Below are 27,949 nucleotides of genomic sequence, written 5' to 3' on the forward strand. Positions count from 1 at the left end.
CGGTCGGAACCTTCCTCGAAGTTTACTGAACCGACAGAGGCGTCCACCATATATTTCCAAATTGGGGTCAAAAACATAAACATAGGACTAGCCTATGACGCGGGGAAGGTAAAACGAAAAGCATAGGCGCCATCTTAGAATGTCTAAATGTCACAGTGCATCGTGACACAAGTACAAATTAAAGCCCTGGATGGGCATGGCTGACATTTCAAGAAATATATATATGAAACACAGTTTCTCACTGTCAATACCAATGGAAAAATAAAATAAATAAGTAAAGAAATTCAAATGTACTTTTCACTCAAATACATCTGCTATGCATAATCCCTCCCCCTGCGCAGTCTCAAATAAGAGATCACTAGCACAAACAATCAAGCCCTGGATGGGCTAATGCATTGATAATCCCTCATAGACTGTAAGGAGGACCCACACTCCTTTTCATTCCTCTTGAAAGGCAAAGACAGATAATTGAGGACACAATCATGAAACTCATAAATATTGTTGGACACAAGGAATGAAGGAGGTCTAACTCAGAGAACCATCTATATAAGTATACATATTCCTGGAGTCGAGTCAAAGAGATTCAAAACCAAAACGCAAATTCCAGTCCAATGCAGACATAGTTGAAGAATTAAAATCAACAGATCAACAAGCCCAAGGGTGAATGTCCCATCATAAATAGGTACAGTGAAAATTCAATACAGCCCAAAAATACAAAATACAAAATACAGAATCAATAAGAGGAACCTCATCGGTGTCTCCCTACTCATCTACACCAGAACATTATAACATTATTCCCCCAGATGAGATGACAATTCCTCATGTATATTCATCCCTAAAGGCATTTTGGTTTGAAGGTCAATTATGTACCGTGACTCCAGTCATCATCATCATCAAAGTTTCTTTATTCGACTGACAGAGGAGCAGTCATAAAAGCACATAATACAGTAATATACAGTTCAATCATAGAAAAGAATTATCTTCCATGACCACATATAAAAAAAGTAATAAGCAATTTTGCGAGAGAAAGACACAATACAGTGGACCCATATACAATTACTTAATCAAGACGAACTTGGATCTGTAGTGTAATTCAGTTTGGAGTCATCCTTCCATGCTTAATCTATACTTCAAGGCTGTTTTTAAAAACTTGCAGATAAAAAAAGTACTGTCTTCATGCAACATTTGAAGATATAGAAGTGCAGGCTTAATTTGTATAAAATTCATCTTTTTAAGCAACGGTTTTAAAAACATATTGCGTGGACTTGAGTAATAAGAACATAGAAATAAAAAGTGAGCCAGGTCTTGCGGAGACATGTTGTCGCAGCCGCAAGCTGGCAACACTTGACCTCTATGGGCTCCACTTGGCACAGCTAAGAGTAGATGGTAGAGATCAAATCGAAATCTGCTCAGCAGGAAGCGTTCATATCTGGATATATTCCACGATAAATAAGGTTCAGAAAACGCACAGGTCTTTGTTAGTGCGTGGCTCCTTACGCTGGACTTTTTAAACTCAGTTTCTTCCCTGTCGAGTTGTCGTTTCAGATAAAAAGTGTTTTTTACGAAATTGACATCTTGCTTAGTAGTATTCTGGGGTGTTACGTAAAGATCTAATCTGCCCAGATCTTTACAGCAATTTCGAATGTATTTCAGCCAGGGTAACTTGAGTTGACCTTCCCAAGTAAGTGCTTCAGCTAGGATGTTATGAGTCAATGGAATAGATGTATTTCGCCAACAGCTTAACCAGCAGAGCAAAGGATTTACAGCGATTTTGTCAGCTAAATATGGGGTGCCCAGTTCCTCATGTACGGAGAAATTTGCGGTACTCTTTGGCAAGCTCATGACCTGTTTCAGAAAGTTATTTTCAAGAGTTACTAGGGTATCAACCGGTAAGAACCCCCACAGTTCACTTCCGTAACTTGCCACCGCAACACTTTTTGCCTGATAGAGCTTCAATATGGCGGACACTGGAGTGTTACCCAATTTTCGAGCAAAATCCATTATACCAGAGTTGGTCCTCAATATTTCGCCTTTCTTTTTTGTTATGGCAGGGCCCCATCTGAGTTTGTGGTCAAACAGTACTCCCAAATACGAAAAAGTTTTTGTTAGTGGTATGTTTTCCCCATTAAGTGAGAAGGGGTATTGTTTTTTGGGAGTTAATCCAACCGTCATGATAAAAGATTTGGAATTGTTAATATTTAGGCCACGTGAGGACATGAATTGAAAAAAAGAAACCAGTAATTTTTGGAGTCCGAGTGCGGTTCTGGATAAAAGAACGGCGTCGTCCGCGTACAACAGGACCGGTACGCCTGTTTTCCCAATTCGAGGGTAATCCGTGTCTGTTTTTACCAGATGATCTTCAAGTCCATTTATATATAAATTAAAAAGAAAAGGTGCTAAAATACAGCCCTGTCTGACCCCTCGGTTAACATTAAAATCTCTCGTTACTTTCATGTCTCTTGTAAAACGCACATTTGCACGGGTGTCGTTGTGTAAGTCAGCCAGAAAGTTGATCAAGTTATTTTCTACGCCCATATTTTGCAGGACTTCCCATAATTTGCTCCTATCGACACAGTCAAACGCCGAGGAAAGGTCCATAAAGGCCATATACAAAGTTCCCTCTCTTGCTTGGGTGTATTTACCACTTATTAGATATAGATTCAGACACTGTGTAGTTGTTGCATGACCTGGTCGGAATCCATACTGTGCAGGGGTCATTATGTTGTGTTGTTTGGCCCATGCGTTCAGTCTCTTTAGTAGAATCCCACCCACTACCTTCGCAACGGAGTTTATCAGGGAGATTGGTCTGTAGCAGGCCGCTTTTGTTCTGTCCCCCTTTTTGTAAACAGGGACGATAGTAGATGCTCCCCAAGATTTAGGAGCCCCCACTTCGACCCCGGCATTGATGACAGATGTGAGAATGGGAGCCCATAAGGTGATATTGGATTTAAATAGGTCAGGTGGAAGACCATCGGGGCCCGGGGCTTTGTTACTGGAGAGACCAAGTATCCCTAGTTCAATTTCTTTAGTTGAAAAGTGTAGCGGGCTGCTCTCAGGGAGATGAAATGGTTCTGAGGACTGTGGGGCGTCGCTCTCGAAGATAGCTCCAAAGTGAGTGATCCATTCATTCTCCGGTATAACTGTACCGAGACTCTCATCATTTGGGTCACCAAAAAGTGGTCTATTTATTATACTCCAGAATTTTGAACTGTTGCCCAAGGTAGAGGGGTCGAGCAAAGATTCCCATGTTTTAGTCTTAATTGACTTTTTGCGTGAGGCAAGGGCATTTTTGTAGTCTGCTCGAAGGGCCTTAATAAGTGCAGAGTCTCTCGGTTTGTTTTTAAGAGCAGCTTTTAATTTGCGGTTTGCAGAAGAACAAGCATGGTCAAACCAGCGGGGGTGTTGAGTAGTAGATCCCTTGGTTGTTACCGTCAATAGTTGTTCTAATCTTTTGGACACTACAGCAAAGGCGGATAAAATAGATTCTGGAGGTGCAGAATTTGTAGCACAGAGCTTAAGTTCATGTTCGCAGTGTAAAGCAACGGCCTCATACAATTTGTCGCTGTTTACCAGGTTCCATTTTAAGCGGCGGTTATTATTAACCAGTTTAAGTGTCCCAGGGTCCTCAATATTTTTATGGAGCACTGAGGGGCCGCATTGCAGTTCAAGGAGCAAAGGATTGTGATCACTATAAATGCTTTCAAGAATGTCAAAGTTTAAAACCTGTTGGGCAACTCCAGCAGAAAGGAGAATATGATCTATAAAAGACCCTGACTCCGATCCTTTGTAGGTTGGATCTTTGAAGGAAAAGGAGTCGTCTTTTATAGATAGTGCCATGGTCAAGTTCATAGTATCCGTTAGAGTATTTAGTTTGGTTCCACGGTGGCAATGTGTGAAGTGGGGACCTGTTCTGAGTCCACAGCCCAGGGATCCCAAAGTGGTTAAGAGAGGATTACCACAAATGTGTGTGTTAAAGTCACCAAGAAGAATTTTGTCCTGTGGTAGTTTTGAGCCAGATTCATTTAGGTAACTCTCCAGTCTGGCAAGGTTACAATCGTTCGAATTTGCGACAGAGTTATAAAAGTTAATTAGGGTTATAGCTTTCTTACCCCTACTAAGAGTCAGTATCTGCATGTTCCTGTTATCCAGCTGCACTTGGTTAATCTTCATTTTAAGAGACAGACTAGTGAATATTGCCAGGCCCCCCTTTGCTCTGCCGCTTGGGGAGGGTGATGCGGGGACAAAAAAACTTTGATATCCCTCAATGAAGGTGTTGTTATCTATTAGCCATGTTTCTTGGAAGCACAGGATGGTGTAATTTTTAACAAAAACTTCCCACAACGGGTCAATAATTTTTTAGGCCAATCCTGCGACGTTCCAAGACAATATCTTGATTATATTAGGGACATAGTGTACTAAGTTTGAAGCAGGTGTTATAACAGATAGAGAGCACAGATCTAGATTGTCCCTTATCACAGGGTTCGTCCTTGGAGTTGCAGGTGATACATGAGGTTGGCAAACTGTTGGTAAGGGAAAGATGCCTGCCTCGTCCACTAAGAGGGGGTTGGGCTTGATTTGCTTTAGGGCTGACTGAGTGTCTTGATTTCGTCATGAAGATAGTATTGGATGGATTGTCCACTGGGGAATTAGATGTTTTTGGTGGGGTCCTCATATTTTCTACATGGCTGTTTGTTTTCACAGAAAGTGAGACGGGGAACAGGTCAGATGGCAGTCAGTCGACCTCTTCCAGTTGGTCGTGGCTGAGAAGAGCATCGTAACGATTAAATGTAGGAAACCCGTAGTCATTGTATTGTAAGGTGGCATGGTTAAAGGCTCGGTAGTGACCATGCCCATGACGTTCAGCTATTTCTATCGGTTGGTAGTTATGGACTTTATTTCCCCATGAATGAGAATATGGATGTTGGTCTAGGGCCATTGGTGTATCTGGGCGGGGTGGGACAAAGGCCAGCCAGGGTTGATTATTCTGCTGTGTCCTGTAAGATCCTTCTTGGGTATAATTGTAATTTAATTTGTTCCTGTGGGTATCTGAACGGACTGGATAGAAGTAGCTAAGTCCCATGGTTCGAATCAAGCTTTTTGTCCCAGTGGTTCTCCATCCTGCGATGAATTTCGCCGGTCCTAGGTATTTGAAGGTAACCACGATACAGTCACCCTCTGTGGATTTAAAGCGAGTGCCCACCCACTCTACTCTTTTGACCTGTTGGATGGTACCTATTATGTTTTGCGGGAGGGGCCTATGTATAGTAAGCCATTGCGTTACTTTGTTGCTCAGTTCCTCTCGTGTTTCTTCCCTGTTAACAGCAATTTTTGGCACCCCAATCATCACTATTGTATAAAGGTTGGACTGTGGTGGCAAGTTAATATGTGTTAGTGGACGTGTTGTAATAGGTCTAGGGGGCTGTGTCCCTGTATCTTTGAGTTGAGTGTTACCTTTGGGAGGGGCCGTGCGACTTTTATCCTCGGGTGTGCCTACGTTGGTACTAGGCAGGTGACTCTCTGCCGCCCACTCGCTATCGTCCTCATCTGTTTGAGTGTTAGGTGTGTTAAGCATAGGTGTGGTTATGTTCACAGAGGTAGTGGAAGCTAATTGTGAATTTGGTGTTTGAACAGTTAAGGGTAGGCTCTGAAGTTGAGAATTGTTTAGCTTTCCTGTATTCTTTAAAGTGTTATCTACTTTTTTCAATGTTTTTGAATTTTTCACATTAAGGGTTGATGAAGATGGAACAAAGGTGGTAGGCGTGTTAGTTGTTTTGAGCAATCTGAGGATACTAGAGGATATATCATTTTGTGCCCTCTCAAATTTACTCAGCGCCCTTTCTATATTATCAATCTGGTGGCTGATGGGTTGTAGAATTGTTTTAATTAAGGCTTCAATCTCTCTCATTGTTGGCAAGATTGCACTACTCTGCTTCTCGATATGCCCTGTTTCCTCATTAACTAGAGAGATACCAGTTTTGGGATTGATATTCCCACATGCATCGTAGACTAGTGGGGAAATTGATATGGGACCATCCCGCATTATAACAGGGAGTTTCTCTAATCTATTCTTCTGCCACATGTCTTTGAGCGATCGCTTGGGTTTGCCTGATATGTGATGAACTTTCCTTTTAGGAAGTAAGAATCTGGGCTTTTTTCTCTTGGAATTTGAAGGGTTGCTTTGTTTAGATGGTTGGGTTTCAGTTATAGCAGTAGCTAATGGGGCAGTGTCCATGGTGTGAACTTCCAGTGCGGAAGCAAAATCCTTTTCTTGCTGGATGTTATTTGCACTACTAGTTAAAATCATAAGGCTGTTGTCCAGGGTGTTCGCTACTAGATCGATGGAAGATGAATTAGAAGGTTTTTCCTTGATGTGTGATCTTGGTAGTTCTGAAAATGATTGCATTAAAAGGGACTCCTGTGATGAGGCTGTGTCCTCCATATTTGGGTCTTCTGTACTGGTATGTGAGGACAAGTCTGGGAAACATAAGTTAGGCGTCAAAGAGAGCCTCCTCTTGATCCAGCGCTCTCACCAAAATATTGCACAAATGACACTATCTACTACCACAAAACTTACACTACAACACTAGGCCCATAACAACAATAGAGCGCTTGAATCATGAGGCGATAAGATCTAAATATAGTTGTTTAAACCATCTGCAATAATCAAGACCAGCTTGTCATTTTAGAAAGTTTATTTTAACACATCTAGAAAAACTTAGGTTTTGGTATTTTATTAAACAAGCATTAGAAAATGTCATAAAGAAAGATTTATTCAGTATTAATAAAAAGAGCATAAATCAAGAATTATTATTCATTAGCAGGAATAAGTAAAATTAAGCATTTCCCAAAATCCTAACTATATCTCTCTGTCTCTACCCTCATCACCTAGTAATAAAGTAATTAATAAAAACTCCTGTCCTCACGTGTAAAGTCCATCAGCATAACATCGTCCTCCAGAATTCTCGAGCGTAAGCCAACTATGTGTTCTCTGAACCTATTCTTATACCCTAATTTTAGCTGATCTAACTATTTTTCACATTCCAGCAGACGAATTCTAGTTCTCCATTGGCTGAACCACCTCGTACCACAGTAAACTGTGACACCTCCTTCTTGCATGCCCGGGCAAATTCACTAGTCCATTGTTCATTTAGAAGTCTTGGCAGTTCTTCCTTAGTCTGCTACATTTTGTAGCGACAGCTTCCTTTTAACCTTGAGCTAGTCAGCTCTGAACTCCCATGGCACGTTAGCAAACGTTAGCAAATTTCTCCAAAAAGTCATCTTTTTAGCAGTTCAATCCAAAACCTTTCAAAATAAAAGCTCAGAGGCCTTTTCCAACCTTCTTGGAATTATTTTCACTTGAGCCATTTTCATCATTAGGCCTCTTTCAGAAAGCGTCAATTTTCTGCGCCACTGTCCCTGCGCCACTTTTAAAAGGGTACTATTTTTCTGCAGCCATCTCTAAGCTTCATTTGTAAAACTATTATATAAACAAACACAAAGAATAATTAATGTAAGAAATACAGTTTGTTCTGTTGCCTCCCATAATTGCTAATAATTAACCCATTAATCTAAATTACCTAGCAGTAAAGCACAAATAAAGCAGCATTTTATATCTACCAGTCTTCATGAATCCATAAAACCTTATGTGCACCTAGAATAGTAGAAATGACATCACATAGACAAGGGAAGCAAAATAAGCACATGCCATTATTTAAAAACAGCTGCTATTAGTTATGACATGACAATAGACAAGATTAATTTATTATTTACCACATACATAAGAATGCAACATAATGCACATTTATGAGCACACATATTAGTTTCCCACGTGTTCTGTAATGTAATGTAACTTTAAACTAGATTGAATTAGCATACACATAACACAAATTGTTAGCATTATTAATTTATTTATGGAAGTGTGACTTCACGGGTTTAAACAGATTTCTGTTTTCTATCCCGCTCCATCAACTCCCTCATCTGGTGATTAACAAATCACCACACCACCACCCAATATTTTAGCAAAATTTTTATCTAAGATGAACATGATTCAATTTCACCTGTGTTAGTATTTCTAAAGACTTATCTCATCAGTTTATCTACAATTCTCATATTGAGTTTTAAGAAACCCCTCTAGTTCTATTTCTTTCTCTTGTGTAACATACAACTAAGCTTCATTAAAAGTGTTGCAAAAACTATAACTAATAAAATGTCAGTATCTTGCTTGTCATATTAACCTAAAACTTCTCCTTGTAAATTTCAAAAAAGAACAATAACCTAAATTAACCAAAGCAGAATTATATTTTCATTAAGCTTGCAAAGAAAAATAAAACAAAATTTTTAAAAATTTTACCTAAATTTTCTAAAAATTTCTAACACCCCCCTTTTTCAAAATTTTTTTTTTTTTTTTTTTTTTTTTTTTTTATATATACTCTTTAAACCTTCTAACAGTTTTTCTTCGACCTAATGTCACAAATTAATTTTTCAGCTAACAGAATTTCTTCGACCTTGTGTCATCTAACAAGATTTCTTCAGCCTTATGCCAAAAACAAAAAACCTAAAATTTAACAGGTATGTACTTCAATCATTGTCACTTTTGTCTTCAATCTCTTTCTGACTCTCATTATTTACCTCCACTACAGGTTTCACTTCTATTTTCTTTCCTGTCTCACTTTTCTTTTCAGAATCTTTTTGACTTGATTTTTCATCAATCTTTTTCTTTGATCTGTATCTCAATTTGAATTTTATGCCTTCATTTTCTTCTGGCCAGTTATCACTTTTTCTTAGTAATTTCTTCTTTTGCTTGGTCACTTTACATTCTGTTCTCCAAGCTCCTTTTCTTAATTTTCTTATTTGAGAATCTTCATCATTCTCATCAGTTTCAGTGTCAGATATTTTCATTCTGGACTCAGGTACTTCTTTACTCAGCAGCTTCACTCCGCTAGGAACGTCATCTTTGTAGCTGGTACTTGGCAATTCATTTTCTTCTTCAATTACCTTCAACTTCCCAGTTTCAGAATTCCTGTTCCTGCTTTCAGAGCTACTTTTCTGCTTTTCAATACTCTCCTGGTCTTGAATCATAATCTGATCACATTCTTCTTCTGCTTCTTTATCTGACAGATTTCCATCATTTTCTGAGTCTTCAGTCACAACTTTCAAGTCTTCTTCAATCAAGGCTTGTTTTCTATTTATGTTCTCCAGATGTCGACCAACTTGTCGATCTTCAAGATCTGGATTCTCTTCAGGCTCTTCTTCAGAATCTGAATCATCAATTGTGACACTATCCTCATCAGGATTTTCAGGTGTAGTTACACGAAAAGTATGGCCAGTGTCAATCCACCTCTTCAGTCTTTTGCATTTCTCTGTATTTATTATGACAAGACTGACTGACCTCCTTTTCTGCCACCTTGGCACTAGAGAATTTCTTTTTAGACGAACCTTTTTCCTGATCCTTTTACCTGGTAACAGATCAAATACTTGCTCTTTTTCTCTTGTTTGTACTTCAGTTTCATCTTCATCAAACACAGAAATCATTTCATCTGATAAATTCCTGCAGTTCTCCAAATTGATGCTATCATTGATAGGCATCATTCTTTTCTCTGGTATGAATGTCTGTCTCATGACCTTGTCCATCATAATCTCACGTAGACTTAAATCTGTCTTTTTATCAGTAGTGTTTCTCAGAAACATCAAAACAAGTGGAAGAACATCTGTCCACTTTGTACCTGTAGCTAGGCACATTTTTGCATCTCTGTCTTTTATAGTAACATCCTCATGCTCCTCAACATCTGAAATTTCTGTTCCATCTGTACAATGGAGCAGTCTGTTTTCAATATGTCTTTTACCATCTAGTAAATTTGCAACAGTAATTTTATCATCATGTCGCATCTGAAATGTTTCAACCCATTTTGTAATCAAACAGTAAATCACAAAAATGTAGCACAGTTTATAATGCAGTGACATCTCACAGAAATCTATTTGTAATCTGGTCAATGAACCACTCTCCTGTAATTCTGTTCCCAATCTCACAATTGTTCTCTTAATTGTGTTCACTTGCTGATATGTCAGACACCTCTGGTAAAGGAATTCCACAAATCTATGGTACATTCTGTCCATATCAGTAATCATGCTATTTGGTAAAACTGCTCTACCATCTTTGTGTGACAAAATCTCATCCTCATCTCGCTGTCTAAAATCTGTTCTCAACCATGTGTTTCTCAACCATGTGTTATTCTCCTCATGAGTTGCTTCATCTTGTAAGTCTTTGACTACCTGCCATGTTTCAACTACAGATGTTAGTATTAGTGAACTCAAAGCATGTTCATCATTCATTTTGTATGCTGCACATATCACGACAGCAAACCTTTCTGCCAATTGAATATTATCAATCAATCTTTTAATTAAATTTGCATTTCTGAAAAGTGAACCTGCAGAAGTCAATGTTTCAATCTGTTGATCAATTATGTCCTTTACCTTGATGTCTTCACTCAAAAGAACATTATTCTTATTCCAACATTCTGGAAGTGCATTTAATCTTTTTGGACTATTTTCCTGTTCTTTATTTAATCCTGTATCTGTATTCTCTGTCTGTTTATTAACAAAAATGTGTAATGGCAATGAAGCCATGTCAATCTGCTGAACCATTACCTGTCGCTGTATTTGTAGCTCTTTATTTAGCTCATTTATCTCAGTCTCCTTTCCCTTTGAGCATAATTTTGACTCATCAGGCTGGGTCAATTTAATCAGATCAGTATCAGACTTCTCACTTACCAGAACTGAAGTCATCTCTGTTTCTTGCTGAGTTGCAATCCCTACTAATTCAATTTCAAATACAATAGAATAAACCTTTTCAGTTAATGGGACCTTTAAAACTGCGGAATTAATTTCATCTTTTCCCAGCACATGGACTATCTCTGTTTCCATAATTTTCATGGACTCCTTTAAATCATTTGATGAATTCACACAAACAGGAATATTAATTCCAGATGTATCAATCATTTCATCATGTTTTTCTATCGCATCAATTTTAGTAAAATTCTGAACTGTCACTTTATCAATCTGATCTGACACTTTTGGCGTTACATTAATCTGTTCTAGGGATCTTCTTGAATTTCTGTTCTGATCCATATTTACAATATCAATTTTACATTGATCAATATTTTCTACTCTGACACTTTTATTATTTATTTTCGCTAATTTGGGAATTTTTAATTTATTCTCGCATTTGGCAACAACCTTTTTCATTTTCTTATATAAGGAAGACATTTTCTTTAATTAATTTGGTAAAAGTACTCTTTTAATTTGCCTTGCAGTGTTTGCTGATCAATTAATTAATTAATTTAACACTATCAGGTGTAGAAAACCTTATAACTTGGTCAATTTAATATTTCTCTAATTTACCTGTATCACTAATTATATTAACCTGTAAAGAAAAATTATCAATTTGCAAAAACAGTAGCAACGCAAAATATTTATTTATAACAATAATACCAACATATAATCACATGTGTTTTAAATGTGCTTAATTTTTCACTTACACACCTTCTGCAACATATACCTGTGGAAAAAGAAAAACCTACTCTGTTTGCTAATATCCACTGTAAAAGCTACCGTCAGAGAGTGTGAGAAAGAACATTGCGCACATGCACTTTACTGACAAGGCATCTGGTAACACAACACACATCAACCATATGCAGTCCCTCAGCCAATCACAACACAGCGCTTCAAAAAGCAGCTTTCGCTAGCACAGCCAATCACAACACAGCTGTAGCTATAATGTTATGCCGTTGCTGTAGTCTCTCTCCCCTTCCCGCGCTTAGCGTCTCAATACTTTAATATGATGAACACTATGGCTCATAACATCATGCCATTAATTCTAAAACAGCACGCAACATTGTTGTCAGCTAAACACAAATCAGCCGTGACGAGGATGCATGCTCTTTGCCCCTGTGGTGTTAATCAGTTGCTTATATCCTTTGTTAAACCTCATAAGGGTATCTCCTCTGCTTCTATTGCAAGGTGGGTCAAAATTGTTATGAATTTTGCTGGTATTGATCTAAATATCTTCAAACCACACTCTATCAGAGGTGCTATGGCCAGTAAGTCCTTTTGGTCAGGAGGTAAGTTGGATGATATTCTTAAAGCTGCTGATTGGTCGAATTCTAGAACTTTTGCTCATCATTATTGCAAACCAATCACTCATATGTCTGATGTTGTGTTACATGGCTACCAACATGCATAATGGTAGCCTCCGGTCTTGTAATGAAATTGCGATTCCACTGGAGGAATTTGGTCCCAACAAGAGTCCCTGCACCACATCAATTATCTAGAATTAACTGCAGGACTTTATGCTCTAATGAGCTTCAAACGCTTTCTTCATGGAAGATCAGTCATATTGAAAATGGACAATATGTCTGCCGTTGCTTACATAAACCGTCTAGGAGGGACCAAGTCAGAAGACCTCTCCATTCTAGCAAAGAAGCTTTGGTTTTTCTGCCTAGAACACAAAATCTCTCTGAGAGCAGAATACCTTCCAGGGAAATCCAATCTTTGCGCAGATTGGAATTCAAGATTCATCTTGGATTACAGCGACTGGAAGCTCAACACTTCTGTTTTCAACTCCCTCAATCATTTTTTTTTTTTTATTTTTAAACCTTCTAACAGTTTTTCTTCGACCTAATGTCACAAATTAATTTTTCAGCTAACAGTATTTCTTCGACCTTGTGCCACCTAACAAGATTTCTTCAGCCTTATGCCAAAAACAGAAAACCTAAAAATTTAACAGGTATGTACTTCAATCATTGTCACTTTTGTCTTCAATCTCTTTCTCACTGCAACTATTTACCTCCATTACAGGTATCACTTCTATTTTCATTCCTGCCTCACTTTTCTTTACAGAATCTTTTTGACTTGATTTTTCATCAATCTGTTTCTTTGATCTGTATCTCAATTTGAATTTTAGGCCTTCATTATCTTCTGGCCAGTTATCACTTTTTCTTAGTAATTTCTTCTTTTGCTTGGTCACATTACATTCTGTTCTCCAAGCTCCTTTTCTGTATTTTCTTATTTGAAAATTTTCATCAATTTCATCAGTTTCAGTGTCAGAAATTTTCATTCTGGACTCAGGTACTTCTTTACTCGGCAGCTTCACTCCGTTAGGAACGTCGTCTTTGTAGCTGGTACTTGGCAATTCATTTTCTTCTTCAATTACCTTCAACTTCCCAGTTTCAGAATTCCTGTTCCTGCTTTCAGAGCTACTCTTCTGCTTTTCAATACTCTCCTGGTCTTGAATCGTGGTAGTAGATAGTGTCATTTGTGCAATATTTTGGTGAGAGCGCTGGATCAATTTCTGGTAGCCATCGGACGGTTTATATATGTTGTTTTTGACATACATGTTACATGCATGATACATATATGTTGGTAAATTCATAGGATTAAGTTTTAACACATGTTGAGTTTGTTTATTTTGTGCTATGTGTGTACCGGTACAAAAACTGTGTGATGAGAAGGTAGTCATGCAGAATATCTGATCTGTTTCTGTGATATCGCCGAGTATCACTGTTGGTATCGCCGTGTACCAGAAGTATTGTCGCCGTGCAATACAGTGTTGTCGCCGTGCAACACAGTTTTAGGGCTAGGTGTGAATCTTGTAATAGTGAGGGTTTTCTAAGAAATTAGAGCAGCATGAGAATAGGGACAAAGCGCCTTCCATAAAACTCACTGTGATAAGAGTATTAGTTATATTCAAGCTTGAGTGAAGGGCAGAGTAATGTCGGTGCATGATTATCTATAAACAGGTTAGAGTCCTGTACGGGTACATGTTTTATATCTATAAACAGGTGAGAGCCCTGTACGGATAACGGTGTTATTTTGCTAACGGTGCATGATTTCTATAAACAGGTGAGAGTCCTGTACGGATTTCATGTGTGACTGAAGTTAGGGAATTTTCAGTGTGAAAGTGCGTGATTGTTTTGTAAGGTATGTTCAAGTGGAACTCTTAGATACTGTCACTTCGCGGTGCATTCAGAGGAAAATGAGTTCATATTTTTACGTGTTAGAAGGGTAGGGTAAGAGTTGCTCTACTGGCAAATGGAAATTATCCTTAGTGTGAATAGCGCCGACTATTCCGAAGTGTGGATACTTGAATGTATGTAAACTATCCTAATTAGAGAAGCAGACAGATGAGTTTCGTTTTATATATTCACTAAAATGTACCAAAAGTAATTTTAAGGTACTTAGGAAAGTTTAGGATAAAGTCTGTACCATTCTAAGACTTTTTATGATGTTGTGCAGTGTTTAAATACATTTAAAAGCTCTGCACGCTAATAAAATTCAATTCAAAAGTGTTCAGCATAGTTGAAAAGTATAAAAAGGTGAACTGTGCTATTTTAAAACATTCAGGAGCATTTTAGAATGTTCGGTGTTAATTAGGCTATAATTAAGGTATTTCACGTTGATAAACATTTTTAAGCAAGTAAAAAGCGATTAGTATTCATTTTATAAACATTCCACGTTTTAAATATAGTAATAAATTGTTCTCCGTAGTTTAAAACCATTTAAAAGTGCCCCGATCGAAAATTGTAAGGGAGGGGCTGGTTTTGCGAGTGAAACCGTGTGGGGAGAGAATGAAGCTGCAGCAGCTCCCTACGTCAGAGTGGCCGCGCTCTGATTGGATAAGGCGTCCGGAGCGTCATAGAAAAGCTAGGCTCTGATTGGTTAAAAGCCAAAAAGCCTCACAACAAAGCAGTGAGAGTATTATATTAATTTAGGTGGTCGGGTATTTAGTTGATGTGTATCACCACAATTATCCAAGTTGCTTATAAATTCAAGTGTCCCCGTTTTAAAATTTCTTTTGCAAGCAATGATGCAAATAAATAATGCGTGTGTCACTGCTAAATGAATTCTCTCTAAATTATAAGTGTGCCCAATTTGATTCTTTACTTCGTTTTAGCATTGCTTATAACCAGAAGTGTGAGAACGACTGGTGAATATTGTTTATAAAGCATTTCGTAAGGGAGGGGCTGCTTGCGAGTGAGCGCGCGAAAGGAGAGACCTGTAGAAGCAGCGCCGTGTGTGTAAAAGCCGCCGCGCTCTAATTGGGCTTGTCATCATAGAATAGCTCCCTGATTGGTTGACATATAATGGCATCAGAGCAAAGCTTTACCGTGATTATATAGCAAGTGTCTCTAAAAGTTAAATTTCATATTAAAGGGTAGGTCTTAGTGGATTTGCTGTCAGTATGGACTGATCCCCAATATATAACAAGAGCACACGAACATAAATTTAAGCCGCCGCTTTTGTTTTCCTCGCTATAATAGCTAAACGCGAGAGAAAAAGATTGAAATAAAAGGGAGTTGGGAACGAAGGAGCCGCCTCTCTATTGGCTCTGATCCCGACTCGTCATAAAAGAGCTGTGTTCCCATTGGTTAAGAGGCCGTAGTGTCATAACAAGGCCGCGATCTGGTTGGTTGAAATATCGTAGTATCACTGAAGAGCAGCGCTATGATTAGTTGGTGAGCGTTACTGTGTCTGAAGTGGCTGCGCTCGGGTTAATTAATACTTAATACTGCCTGTAAAGTTTGCAAATGTCCTCGGGTAATAAAAAGAAAAAGTGTCCGCTTTGGTTTCCATTGATGTAAAGGTACTGCTGTTTTCAGTAGAGAGGGGTGTTATAACTGAAGTGGGCGAGTGAATACATGATAGATAAAATAAAACGTAACACCTTTTCTGTGACTTTGCCAGGCTTTGAAATACTTGTGCAGACTTTGAAATATTCACGAAGGAACAGCGCTGTGATTTGCTAAAGTTCCGGCGCGTCATAGAAAGGCCGAGCACCCATTGGTTGGTGACGCGTAGCGTCACACAAAGGCCGCGACCTCATTGGTTGAGGCTTCGTGAGCCTCGAGGTTGTCTAGGCTTGATTTAGGAAAGCGCGCACCAGTTAGTTGTGACGTCTGCTGTCACAGGAGAGGAGCCGCGACCTGATTGGTCAGAGCTCCGTGTGGTTAGACTTCCTCTTCTTCTTTTAGAGGGAGTGTTGGTGAGCGCTAATAGTGAAATAGCGCTACACTTTGAAGAGTTGCTGACTTGGTTAAAATTAGAGATTGGTCTATTCCTATTGTGAAGCGCTCTGACATCTTTGGGTAATGTCCGCGCTATATATAAAAAATGCACAAATAAATAAATAAATTCCTCAAGAAGAGGCTTGCTGTGTTGTGATTAGCCTATGCACAGCTGTGTTCTGATTGGTCGTGCTTGCAAAAGCAGTGTTCTGATAGGCTGAAGCCTTATCAACAGTGCTGTGATTGGTTAAAGCGCGATAATTGTATATTGATGCCTTTATTCAGTATTAATAAAAAGAGCATAAATCAAGAATTATTATTCATTAGCAGGAATAAGTAAAATTAAGCATTTCCCAAAATCCTAACTATATCTCTCTGTCTCTACCCTCATCACCTAGTAATAAAGTAATTAATAAAAACTCCTGTCCTCACGTGTAAAGTCCATCAGCATAACATCGTCCTCCAGAATTCTCGAGCGTAAGCCAACTATGTGTTCTCTGAACCTATTCTTATACCCTAATTTTAGCTGATCTAACTATTTTTCACATTCCAGCAGACGAATTCTAGTTCTCCATTGGCTGAACCACCTCGTACCACAGTAAACTGTGACACCTCCTTCTTGCATGCCCGGGCAAATTCACTAGTCCATTGTTCATTTAGAAGTCTTGGCAGTTCTTCCTTAGTCTGCTACATTTTGTAGCGACAGCTTCCTTTTAACCTTGAGCTAGTCAGCTCTGAACTCCCGTGGCACGTTAGCAAACGTTAGCAAATTTCTCCAAAAAGTCATCTTTTTAGCAGTTCAATCCAAAACCTTTCAAAATAAAAGCTCAGAGGCCTTTTCCAACCTTCTTGGAATTATTTTCACTTGAGCCATTTTCATCATTAGGCCTCTTTCAGAAAGCGTCAATTTTCTGCGCCACTGTCCCTGCGCCACTTTTAAAAGGGTACTATTTTTCTGCAGCCATCTCTAAGCTTCATTTGTAAAACTATTATATAAACAAACACAAAGAATAATTAATGTAAGAAATACAGTTTGTTCTGTTGCCTCCCATCATTGCTAATAATTAACCCATTAATCTAAATTACCTAGCAGTAAAGCACAAATAAAGCAGCATTTTATATCTACCAGTCTTCATGAATCCATAAAACCTTATGTGCACCTAGAATAGTAGAAATGACATCACATAGACAAGGGAAGCAAAATAAGCACATGCCATTATTTAAAAACAGCTGCTATTAGTTATGACATGACAATAGACAAGATTAATTTATTATTTACCACATACATAAGAATGCAACATAATGCACATTTATGAGCACACATATTAGTTTCCCACGTGTTCTGTAATGTAATGTAACTTTAAACTAGATTGAATTAGCATACACATAACACAAATTGTTAGCATTATTAATTTATTTATGGAAGTGTGACTTCACGGGTTTAAACAGATTTCTGTTTTCTATCCCGCTCCATCACTCTCAGTGTTCTGGATAGCATCCGCCACAACATTAATCGTTTTTTGGAGCATTTTATCTATAGCAGTAATAGTGGGCAAAGGTGTACTCACTGTTTTTGATCTGCTGGTTGATCGTGTGGCCATCGGGGTTTTGCAGGTTTTAGTCATCTTTAAGCAGTGTTTACAGCCACTTTCCTCTGAGTGTAGCGTAGGATTGACTTATGGCTTCCGTAGGGTGTACTTAGGGGGGTGGCCCGACCCGGCCACTTCGGGCCCCTAGAGGGCCACAGAGGGCCCGCCCTTTGCCCGGGCTTAGCCCGCGCGCGTCCCGCGATGCGCGTTATGGCCCCAGTTTAAGTAAATTAGGTGTAGGAAAAGGGCGGGGCACTGGGAGGGGGCGCGGCTCACGCGGGAAGAGGGAACAGCTGGTGTTACTGACGCTGTCCCTCGCAGTCCCGGGGCCGCGCCTCTCGCCTCCTCTGCGGCCTCGCTCAGGGTCTCAGGCTGATTTAACAAATGAAGGCTGCTCCTGCAGCTCTGGCAAATAGGGCTTTAACAGCGCTGGCAAGTCTGTTCCAACAACAACCTCTATGGCGAGCGGCCCCCGCGGAGCGGGGGCCGCGAGAGGTTTTCAACGCCTTGTAGGGGGCGGGGCACTGGGAGGGGGCGCGGCTCACGCGGGAAGAGGGAACAGCTGGTGTTACTGACGCTGTCCCTCGCAGTCCCGGGCCGCGCCTCTCGCCTCCTCTGCGGCCTCGCTCAGGGTCTCAGGCTGATTTAACAAATGAAGGCTGCTCCTGCAGCTCTGGCAAATAGGGCTTTAACAGCGCTGGCAAGTCTGTTCCAACAACAACCTCTATGGCGAGCGGCACCCGCGGAGCGGGGGCCGCGAGAGGTTTTCAACGCCTTGTAGGGGGCGGGGCACTGGGAGGGGGCGCGGCTCACGCGGGAAGAGGGAACAGCTGGTGTTACTGACGCTGTCCCTCGCAGTCCCGGGGCCGCGCCTCTCGCCTCCTCTGCGGCCTCGCTCAGGGTCTCAGGCTGATTTAACAAATGAAGGCTGCTCCTGCAGCTCTGGCAAATAGGGCTTTAACAGCGCTGGCAAGGCTGTTCCAACAACAACCTCTATGGCGAGCGGCATGTCCCCTCCTCTTGGGTTTAACGGTACATGGTCAAGGCCAAAAAAGCTCAAAAGATCCCTGTTGCGTTTGTGTACTTTATCGAAGTGGCGTGCCACCGGGTACGCCTCATCGAAATTGGCAATGGCGCGCATATGCTCTAAAATGCGCATCTTAAGGGGATTCACAGTACTGCCGATATATCTTAGTCCACACGGACAAGTGAGGCAATAAACACAGTATGGTGTAGAGCAAGTTATGAATTTGCTAATCCTGCGTTGTATCCCAGTATGAGGGATAGTGTAAGATCTGACTCTTCTGCTGAATTTACACGCCTTACACTTCCCACATGGGGAGAAACCACAGATTTCACCAAAGGCAGTAACTTTTGGGGACTCGACCAAATGACTCTGAACTAAATCGTTCTTGATGGAACGTGCCTTACGGTAGGTTATCTGGGGATTGGTAGGGAGATCATCTTTGAGGAGTTGATCAGTCTGCAGAATATGCCAACTTTTCTTTATGGTTTTTTTAAGAAAAGCGGCATCTTGCGAAAAAGTGGTTATGAGCCTAAATTTACCACCACTTGTAGCGGAGCTTTGTTTCTCTTTGCTTTTAAACAGGTCTTTCCTAAGTGTGGAATTGGCTCTTTTGTACGCGTCATTGAGGAGTTGCTCTCCATACCCTCTCATCTTAAAGCGGGCAATGCATTGATTGGCTGCCAGTTGGAATTCTTGATCGTCAGTGCAATTCCGTTTTATCCTGAGTAATTCCCCATAGGGGATACTCTTTACTAAGCTGTCAGGGTGACTACTGGTCGCTCTCAAAACACTATTGCCCGCAGTGGGTTTGCGGAAATGTTTGCTCTTAAGTGTCCCTCCCTCAACATAAATTGTCACGTCGAGGTAGTTCACAGAGGTTTGACTCACTTCCCCTGAGAATTCAAGATGAACACTGTTGTCATTCAATCTCCCCATGTATAGTATGGCACTCTCAATTGTACCGTTCCAGACGATAAACAGATCGTCCATGAAACAATACCAACTGATCAAGTTTTGAGACCATGATGTGTTGTCTGCCCCCCAGGCTACCTGCTCCTCCCACCAGCCTATGAACAAGTTCGCGTAGCTGGGGGCGAAGCAGGTACCCATCGCTGTCCCAGACAGCTGACGAAACAGTTCTGTCTGGAAAAGAAAAATATTATTGGTCAGGCAGAATTGAACAAATTCCGACAACATTTGACTATGTCTTCTAAATTTCAAAGGTCTCTGGTCTAGATAATACTTTATAGCCAACAGACCATCACCATGGTCAATAGAGGTGTAAAGGCTCGTTATGTCCAACACCATCAAGATATAGCCCTCCTTCCACTCAATCAAATTCAGTTTTTCCAAAAAATCGGAGGTGTCACGAATATGTGACTTCAGAGACAGAACAAAAGGTAACAAAAAATGGTCCACAAACATGGATAGGTGTTCTGTAAGACTGCCCTGCGATGCAACAATCGGTCTCCCCGGGGGTGCAGTAGGGTTCTTGTGCACCTTGGGGAGGTGATAAAATGTAGGGATGGTAGGGTTAAGGCGTCGCAGGAACATATATTCTTCCATTTCAAGGAGACCTTCGTCGTGCCATTTACTGATAAGTACATGATAATCATTTACACTTGTCTGGTATTCTCTCTCAGTTATTCTCTGATATGTGGATTTGCAACCCAATTGTCTTGCTGCCTCCTTGTTGTAATTCTCCTTAGTTTGCAGCACAATATTCCCGCCCTTGTCCCCAGGTTTGTAAACTATGTTCTTATCTGTGCTCAGTGATTTAAGGGCCAAGTTTTGTGCATTGGAGAAATTACCAACATCCCCACTCTTTCTGAAGTGTAGTTTCTTACGAAATGCAGTTAAGTCTTTTATGACAGCATCGGAGAAAACATCGATGGCATCATATGTCAATTGGGGGTTAAAGGTAGACACTGGTTTAAAAGGCGTGGGTTCACCTACTTGTGTCACTCCTGTAGCATGGACTTGTTGTGACACACTCAAATCAGTGTAGCTCTCCATTTCTCTCCCATCGTGCAAATCCTCCAGTGCCATGATTGCACCAAGGTCTCTGGTTTATATTTATTTTATTTATATATATCCACTTATTCTTCAATGCAAATTGCTATATATATAATCCATATTTAAATAACGAAGCAAACCACATTCACTGGATGATGTCATCAGTGATGTCATCAGTGATGTCATTTGAGAAGTCATCAGAAGTCATCAGTGATGTCACTGACCATGTCATGAATGATCTAATATGTGACATCATCAGCAGTGGATTGCGGGTGCGCGAAATATAGTTAGTACAACTAACTATATAGGAGCAATTTCAATGGTTTTGTATGAGTAAAATGTCCAGGTAACTATAACACCACTAAAACTTATAGTTTTTTGAGTGAATTTCAAAGGTTTTTTAAAAGCTAATTCCTAACTATATAACTCCTGAAACCTATGTTTTTTTCAGTGAATTTCAAAGGTTTTTTTAAATGCTAATTCCTAACTATATAAGGCCTGAAACCTATGGTTTTTTCAGTGAATTTCAAAGGTTTTTTTAAATGCTAATTCCTAACTATATAAGGCCTGAAACCTATGTTTTTTTCAGTGAATTCGCAAGGTTTTTTAAATGCTAATTCCTAACTATATAAGGCCTGAAACCTATGGTTTTTTCAGTGAATTGCAAAGGTTTTTTAAATGCTAATTCCTAACTATATAAGGCCTGAAACCTATGTTTTTTTCAGTGAATGTCAAAGGTTTTTTAAATGCTAATTCAATTAGCGGATAACGTTTAAATATATTAATATCCTAGTGGGACCACCTGAGAAGCCCTAAGGGGTCAGGGTGTTTCTACCCTGCCCCCTTTTTGTGTTCTACACGTTTGTTTTTCTGCTTTCTTGTGCCTAATGCCTAACTATATAAGGCCTGAAACCTATGTTTTTTTCAGTGAATTTAGGTGTGCCATACTTTTGTCATAAGTAAGACTGTTTGCGCTCTAGTTGTTCTTTAGAACACTGTGGGACATTGTGCCATTGGGCTATATTTGGGCTACATCTGGCTGATATTTGGGCTACATTTGGTTTTTTTTGGTCTCTGGTGGCCATCTTTGGGCTACATTTAGCTACATTGGGCTACATTGGGCCACATTTGGGCTCTAACATATATATAGCCCAATGTAGCCCAATATATATTTTTTCAAAGTTAATTTTCGTAAAAACCACTGGAGCATATATCTTGAGACATAGCAAAGGCACATCGGGCTACCAGTCCCTACAATTTTGCCAAGTTTGGTGGAAAACCATTCAGCCGTTCGGGCTAAAAGTGAGTCCAACCGCCCTATGGAAATTAACATGGGGAAAACACGTTTTGGGACCCCCCTTTTATCTCGGCCCCCGCTTGACGGATTCCCCCCAAACTTTCAGGGAAGGACCGGAGCGCCGCGAGGCAAAGTTAAGGAAAATTTCAGGAAGATTCCTCAACTGGCGCCAAAGTTATTCCCAATAGAATGTTGCGATTTCCCTTTGGAAAACAATCCTAACTATATATACCTACTGGCTATCGCCAGTAGGTAATATATATATATAATATATAATATATGTAATACTTCCTTTTTTAAGGAAATAGAATTATATTTTTTTGAACTGCTAGTTCTGGAGTTTACAGTTAGCAGGTGTATTAATGAAGGGCAAAGGCTTTATCAAAAGGCTTTTTCTTTTTAAACCTGATTTGAACACAGAGCTTCATAACTCTGATTCCTCTGTGGAAAAGAATTGCCAGGAAATGGATACTGGGCAGGAGCAGACTGGTTCCAGCCAACACCCTCCCCCCCTACATTGCACCTTTAGAACCAATACCAGATCCACTGACCTTTGACCATGAGCTCCAGCGCAGCCTCATCGTGATATGTATCTGACTCAAAGTAGCACCTATACTCTCCTTCATCCGTGACTCTCACAGGATGGATCCCTAATGTCACGCTGCCGTTAACAATAGCATGCGTGAGCAACTGGGTCCTGCCGTGATACTCCAGCATCTGCTGATCCTCGTGCTCTGTCCCCTTCCGGTACAGCAGAACGATGAAATCCGAGTGCTTCCGGTACCACCGGATCTCCATGGCCTGGGCACTGAGGCCAGGTGACAGGTGACAGGTCAGCAAGGCATCCCCACCGACGGTGGCTACCACTGGCCCTTCCGGACCAAGGGTTTGGAACGTGGCTGCAGAATGTATGGAGAAAAGGCAACAATAATAAACAGAAATCCATTATTTAGAAAAGGAATAGCATATCCTTATCCAAAATACCATTGGAGATGGCCATTAACATATTATAACAATTATAATCATTATTATTACTTTTATCATTATGATCAAACTGATTGTAGATGACAATGAAACCCACGGGATTAGTCCCTGCACCCCTATAACCTATGTTGTAGCAGTGAGTGATCAGGAACCACTACACTCTTGTTAACTGTGAACGGGGCACCTTGTTGCGCAACTGAATGGCTTCTGTGCTGATGCACGTACTAACTCATTTGAGTTCTTCTGCTAGAATTGACCCAACTATTGCTTCCTGCATAGATCAGGCTGTCCTTAAGTCTTCCAATTGTAATAGTGCTGCCCCTTAATGTATTACCAAACCCGCTGTCGCTCCATGTCCAAAATCATCTTCCCATTCTGATTTTCCCAGATCTTATCTGACACCTTTCTCATTCACACTGATCATTACATGCCTACTGCTACTCCCAATCCCAACTATACAAATTGACTTATCCTCATCTCCCCTTGACGTTTCGGCATTCAACATACCTTCTACTTCAAAGTACTACTAGTCACATGCTTGTGCTTCCCATTGAATGTCCAACCCACATGAAAGATACTGTGAGGCTCAGTCTACGCTGTGTCGCTTTATCGCGATCAACAAGGCTTGATGTCCCCCAAACAGACACAGCCACACTGGATACCCTCAGCCCATCTACACTGGATACCCTCCTCACAGCCACACAGGATACCCTCAACACAGACGCATGGGATACCCTCCACACAGACACACAGGATACCCTCAACACAGACGAATGGGATACCCTCCACACAGACACACAGGATACCCTCAACTCAGACATATGGGATACCCTTCACACAGACACACAGGATACCCTCAACACATCCACACTTGATACCCTCCAAACAGCCACACCGATTACCCTCCGCACAGTGACAATGGATACCCTCCACACATACACAATGGTTACCCTCCACACATCCACAGGGATCCCCTCCACACATCCACTGGGATCCCCTCCACACATCCACAGGGATCCCCTCCACACAGCCACACTGGATCCCCTCCACACAGCCACAGGGATCCCCTACACACAGCCACACTGGATCTGCTCACACAGCCACAGGGATACCCTCCACACACCCACCGGGATCCTCTCCACACAACCACAGGGATCCCCTCCACACAGCCACAAGGATACACTCCACACATCCACAGGGGTCCTCTCCACACAGCCACAGGGATACCCTTCACACATCCACAGGGATCCCCTCCACCCAGCCACACTGGATCCCCTCCACACAGCCACAGGGATACCCTCCACACATCCACACGGATCACCTCCACACAGCCACAGGGATACCCTCCCCTCAGCCACACTGGATCTCCTCCACACAGCCACAGGGATCCCCTCCACACATCCACAGGGATCCCCTCCACACATCCACAGGGATCCCCTCCACACATCCACAGGGATCCCCTCCACACATCCACAGGGATACCCTACACACAGCCACGGGGATACCCTACACACATCCACAGTGATACCCTCCACACAGCCACAGGGATCCCCTCCACACAGCGACACTGGATCCCCTCCACACAGCCACACTGGATTCCCTCCACACTGCCACACTGGATCCCCTCCACACATCCACAGGGATCCCCTCCACACAGCCACACTGAATACCCTCCACACATCCACAGGGATCCCCTCCACACATCCACAGGGATCCTCCCCACACATCCACAGGGATCCCCTCCACACATCCACAGGGATACGCTCCACACATCCACACTGAATACCCTCCACACATCCACAGAGATCCCCTCCACACAGCCACAGGGATCCCCTCCACACATCCACAGGGATCCCCTCCACACAGCCACAGGGATCCCCTCTACACAGCCACACTGGATCCCATTGACACAGCCACAGGGATACCCTCCACACATCCACAGGGATCCCCTCCACACAGCCACACTGAATACCCCCCACACATCCACAGAGATCGCCTCCACACAGCAACAGGGATCCCCTCCACATATCCACAGGGATCCCCTCCACACAGCCACAGGGATCCCCTCTACACAGCCACACTGGATCCCCTCCACACAGCCACAGGGATCCCCTCCACACAGCCACAGGGATCCCCTCCAAACATCCACAGGGATCCCCTCCACACAGCCACAGGGATCCACTCCACACATCCACAGGGATCCCCTCCACACAGCCACAAGGATCCACTCCACACATCCACAGGGATCCCCTCCACACAGCCACAGGGATCCCCTCCACACATACACAGGGATCCCCTCCACACAGCCACAGGGATCCCCTCCACACAGCCACAGGGATCCCCTCTACACATTCACAGGGATCCCCTCTACACAGCCACAGGGATCCCCTCCACACAGCCACAGGGATCCCCTCCACACAGCCACACTGGATCCCCTCCACACAGCCAAGGGATCCCCTCTACACATTCACAGGGATCCCCTCTACACATACACAGGGATCCCCTCCACACATCCACAGGGATCCCCTCCACACAGCCACAGGGATCCCCTCCACACAGCCACACTGGATCCCCTCCACACAGCCAAGGGATCCCCTCCACACAGCCACACCACCTGCATCTTGTCACACAGAAATGCATACAGGCATGCTGGTTTTGGTGTCAACGGCCCCTTGTCTAGCCCCCCTTAGCAATCATTTTAGTAACTTGAGTGAAACTTCACATAAACATACCCTACTTCTTTTCTCTTTTTTCTGTCCTGCAATAGCGCTGTATCACAATTCCCCTTATTTAAAACTATTTAACATCTAGGTTTGAATTATATCACCAGCTCTATTCTCATTCAACATGGCCCTCCCAGAGCATTACTTTACACCTGATTTTTTTCACATACACATATTATTATGATACTATTGCAGTTGAAACAATTTTGCTATGATTTGTTAAAGTGTGTTTTTGTGGCTTATGCTAACTAGGCCTCAATTAGGCCATGGTGCCATCTTGTTCAAAATGGATATCTCATCGTGCTTATGCTTTTTAAATAATTCTGCTACACATAATGCAGCAAGACATGTTTTGTTTATTTTCAGCGGCATGCTGTTTTACTTTCATTCATAATAGTTCACTATTGTTTAAGTAAGGGGGCTGAATCAATATTTATGCAGTGGATTAGCGCTTAGGTGGTAGGGCTGTAGGAAAATTTAAAAATCGTTACTTCATTTTTTGAAAATGTAGGGGCATATTACCATGCAATAGCGATAATTATCGCTATTGCTTGGTTAGAGACAAAATTTACCGCTGAGCTGCGGCGATTTTTATCGCAGATAAACCTTGGTATTACCAAGGTTTATCGCAAATGCGATAAAAAACGGCCGCAATGCATGAATATCGCTGAAAAGTCAGCGATATTCATGCATTACCGAGCTAATGCTCTTAGCCATGTTATCCACCTCCCATTGGATAACATGGCTAAGAACTGCTCAGGGCAGGTGTTAGCTTTTGGAGATATTCGCGCTAAGCGCGAATATCTCCAAAAGTTGATAATAGGAGATAGCGATGTTAGCGACTGTTTCCAGTCGCTAACATCTTGGCACGCCCACTTTGCATGTCATTAGTGATAAATATCACTGACATGCAAAGTGGGGCCCAAGATGGTCGCTATCTCCTACTAGCTGTCGCTAACTGCTGTTAGAGACAGCTAGGTAATAGGGAGATAATTCTATCTCCGCTTTTTTGGCTTTTAAAGCCAAAAAAGCGAAGATAAACCCCCTTGATAATATGCCCCGTATTTCCGTGCTCACACCACAACGCTTCTGCAGTCTTCATATTCTACCATGGGGAAATTTCCTATAGAAATCCTCCAATTTGGTGGTGAGCTAGAATCTTCTTGGGTTCCACTAAGGATACTGTCCGATTTCTTACCAATTTTGTTGCAAATTTGGGACTTAGCAGTTTTCTGATTTTGTCACCTTTCTGTATAGTTCTGAACTGAGGGTATTAAGTGGTTCTTTTTGAATAATCATGCAGAGAGGAGAAGGCAGCTCTACTGGAGTGTGGTTGAGGAGTGAGATGGTTGGGGGACAAGGACAGTTGGAGAAGAGAGATAGGTGAACGAGGAGAAATGTTTATTGTGGTACAGGGGAGTGCTTTTATTGAGGGCCAATAAGTGGAGTACGGTTTTAATGGGGTTAGAAGGTAGGAGAGGGAGTTAGGATGGATGGGGTTGGTTAGCGAGGGAAGACAGATGAAAAATATTAGAAGTGGGCTCCAAGTAAGAGGGTTTCCACGGTGGGGGTAGTAAGGAAGCATTGGAAGAGAAAGGCAAACGGGGCTGGGTGAATATAGAGATGAAGGGAAGAGGTGAGAGTCTGTCAGAGGTGCACCTTTGCTGGGCTATGCCCAGAGGGGTAGAGTGTATGTTGGTGGAGAGGCTGAAAGAGCCAACTATTTTGATGCAAGGGGAGTGCATCTCATGGGGTCAGTGGAGTTTGAGACGAATGGTTGTAAGTGGAAGGGGCAGAGACGTTGTAGTGCCAAGAGGAGGAGAAAGGAGCCAGATTGGGCGTTGGGGAGACAACACTAAAAGGAAAGAAAGCTGAGAAGGTTTACGACTTACAGTGGAAAGAAGAGTGCAAAGTAGGACAGTGGCTGTACAGTTATAGGGTTGTGTAGTATTGCAGACAAATGTGCAGTAGGGTAAAGGCATAGTAGGAAAAGGGTAGAGGACGAGGCTGGATCAAGCAAAAGGTTAGACAGGAATACGTTGTTGAGCTGAGATCTTTAAGGATCTGGTGGAGACATATATGAATGTTTGCATTCTTTTCACATCATAACCCTAACTAAAAAGGCACCAAAGCGCTGTACAGGGTAGCGGCAAGCATAAAACTCAGAATATGATAGGAGAGCTAGCTAGTTATGAGATTGGTACAGTTCTATGATGTAGTGTTCATTAAAGAGATGTGTCTTTAACGCTTTTCTA

The 27,949-nt window shown here is 41.7% G+C and overlaps 1 protein-coding gene across 3 annotated transcripts in view; it reads right to left on the reverse strand.

Annotated features, from left to right (window-relative positions):
• The window catches only part of LOC144756226 (butyrophilin subfamily 2 member A1-like), a 129,906-nt gene that overhangs the window by 86,313 nt on the left and 15,644 nt on the right, over positions 1-27,949 (reverse strand). For all 3 annotated transcript variants that reach the window (XM_078645845.1, XM_078645844.1, XM_078645843.1), the window contains exon 3: positions 22,539-22,886. In XM_078645845.1, coding sequence (XP_078501971.1) covers positions 22,539-22,886 — 348 coding nt within the window. The remainder of the gene's footprint in view (positions 1-22,538; positions 22,887-27,949) is intronic.

Source organism: Lissotriton helveticus, chromosome 5_1 (genome assembly GCF_964261635.1).
Source record: "Lissotriton helveticus chromosome 5_1, aLisHel1.1, whole genome shotgun sequence".
Classification (NCBI taxonomy): Eukaryota; Metazoa; Chordata; class Amphibia; order Caudata; family Salamandridae; genus Lissotriton; species Lissotriton helveticus.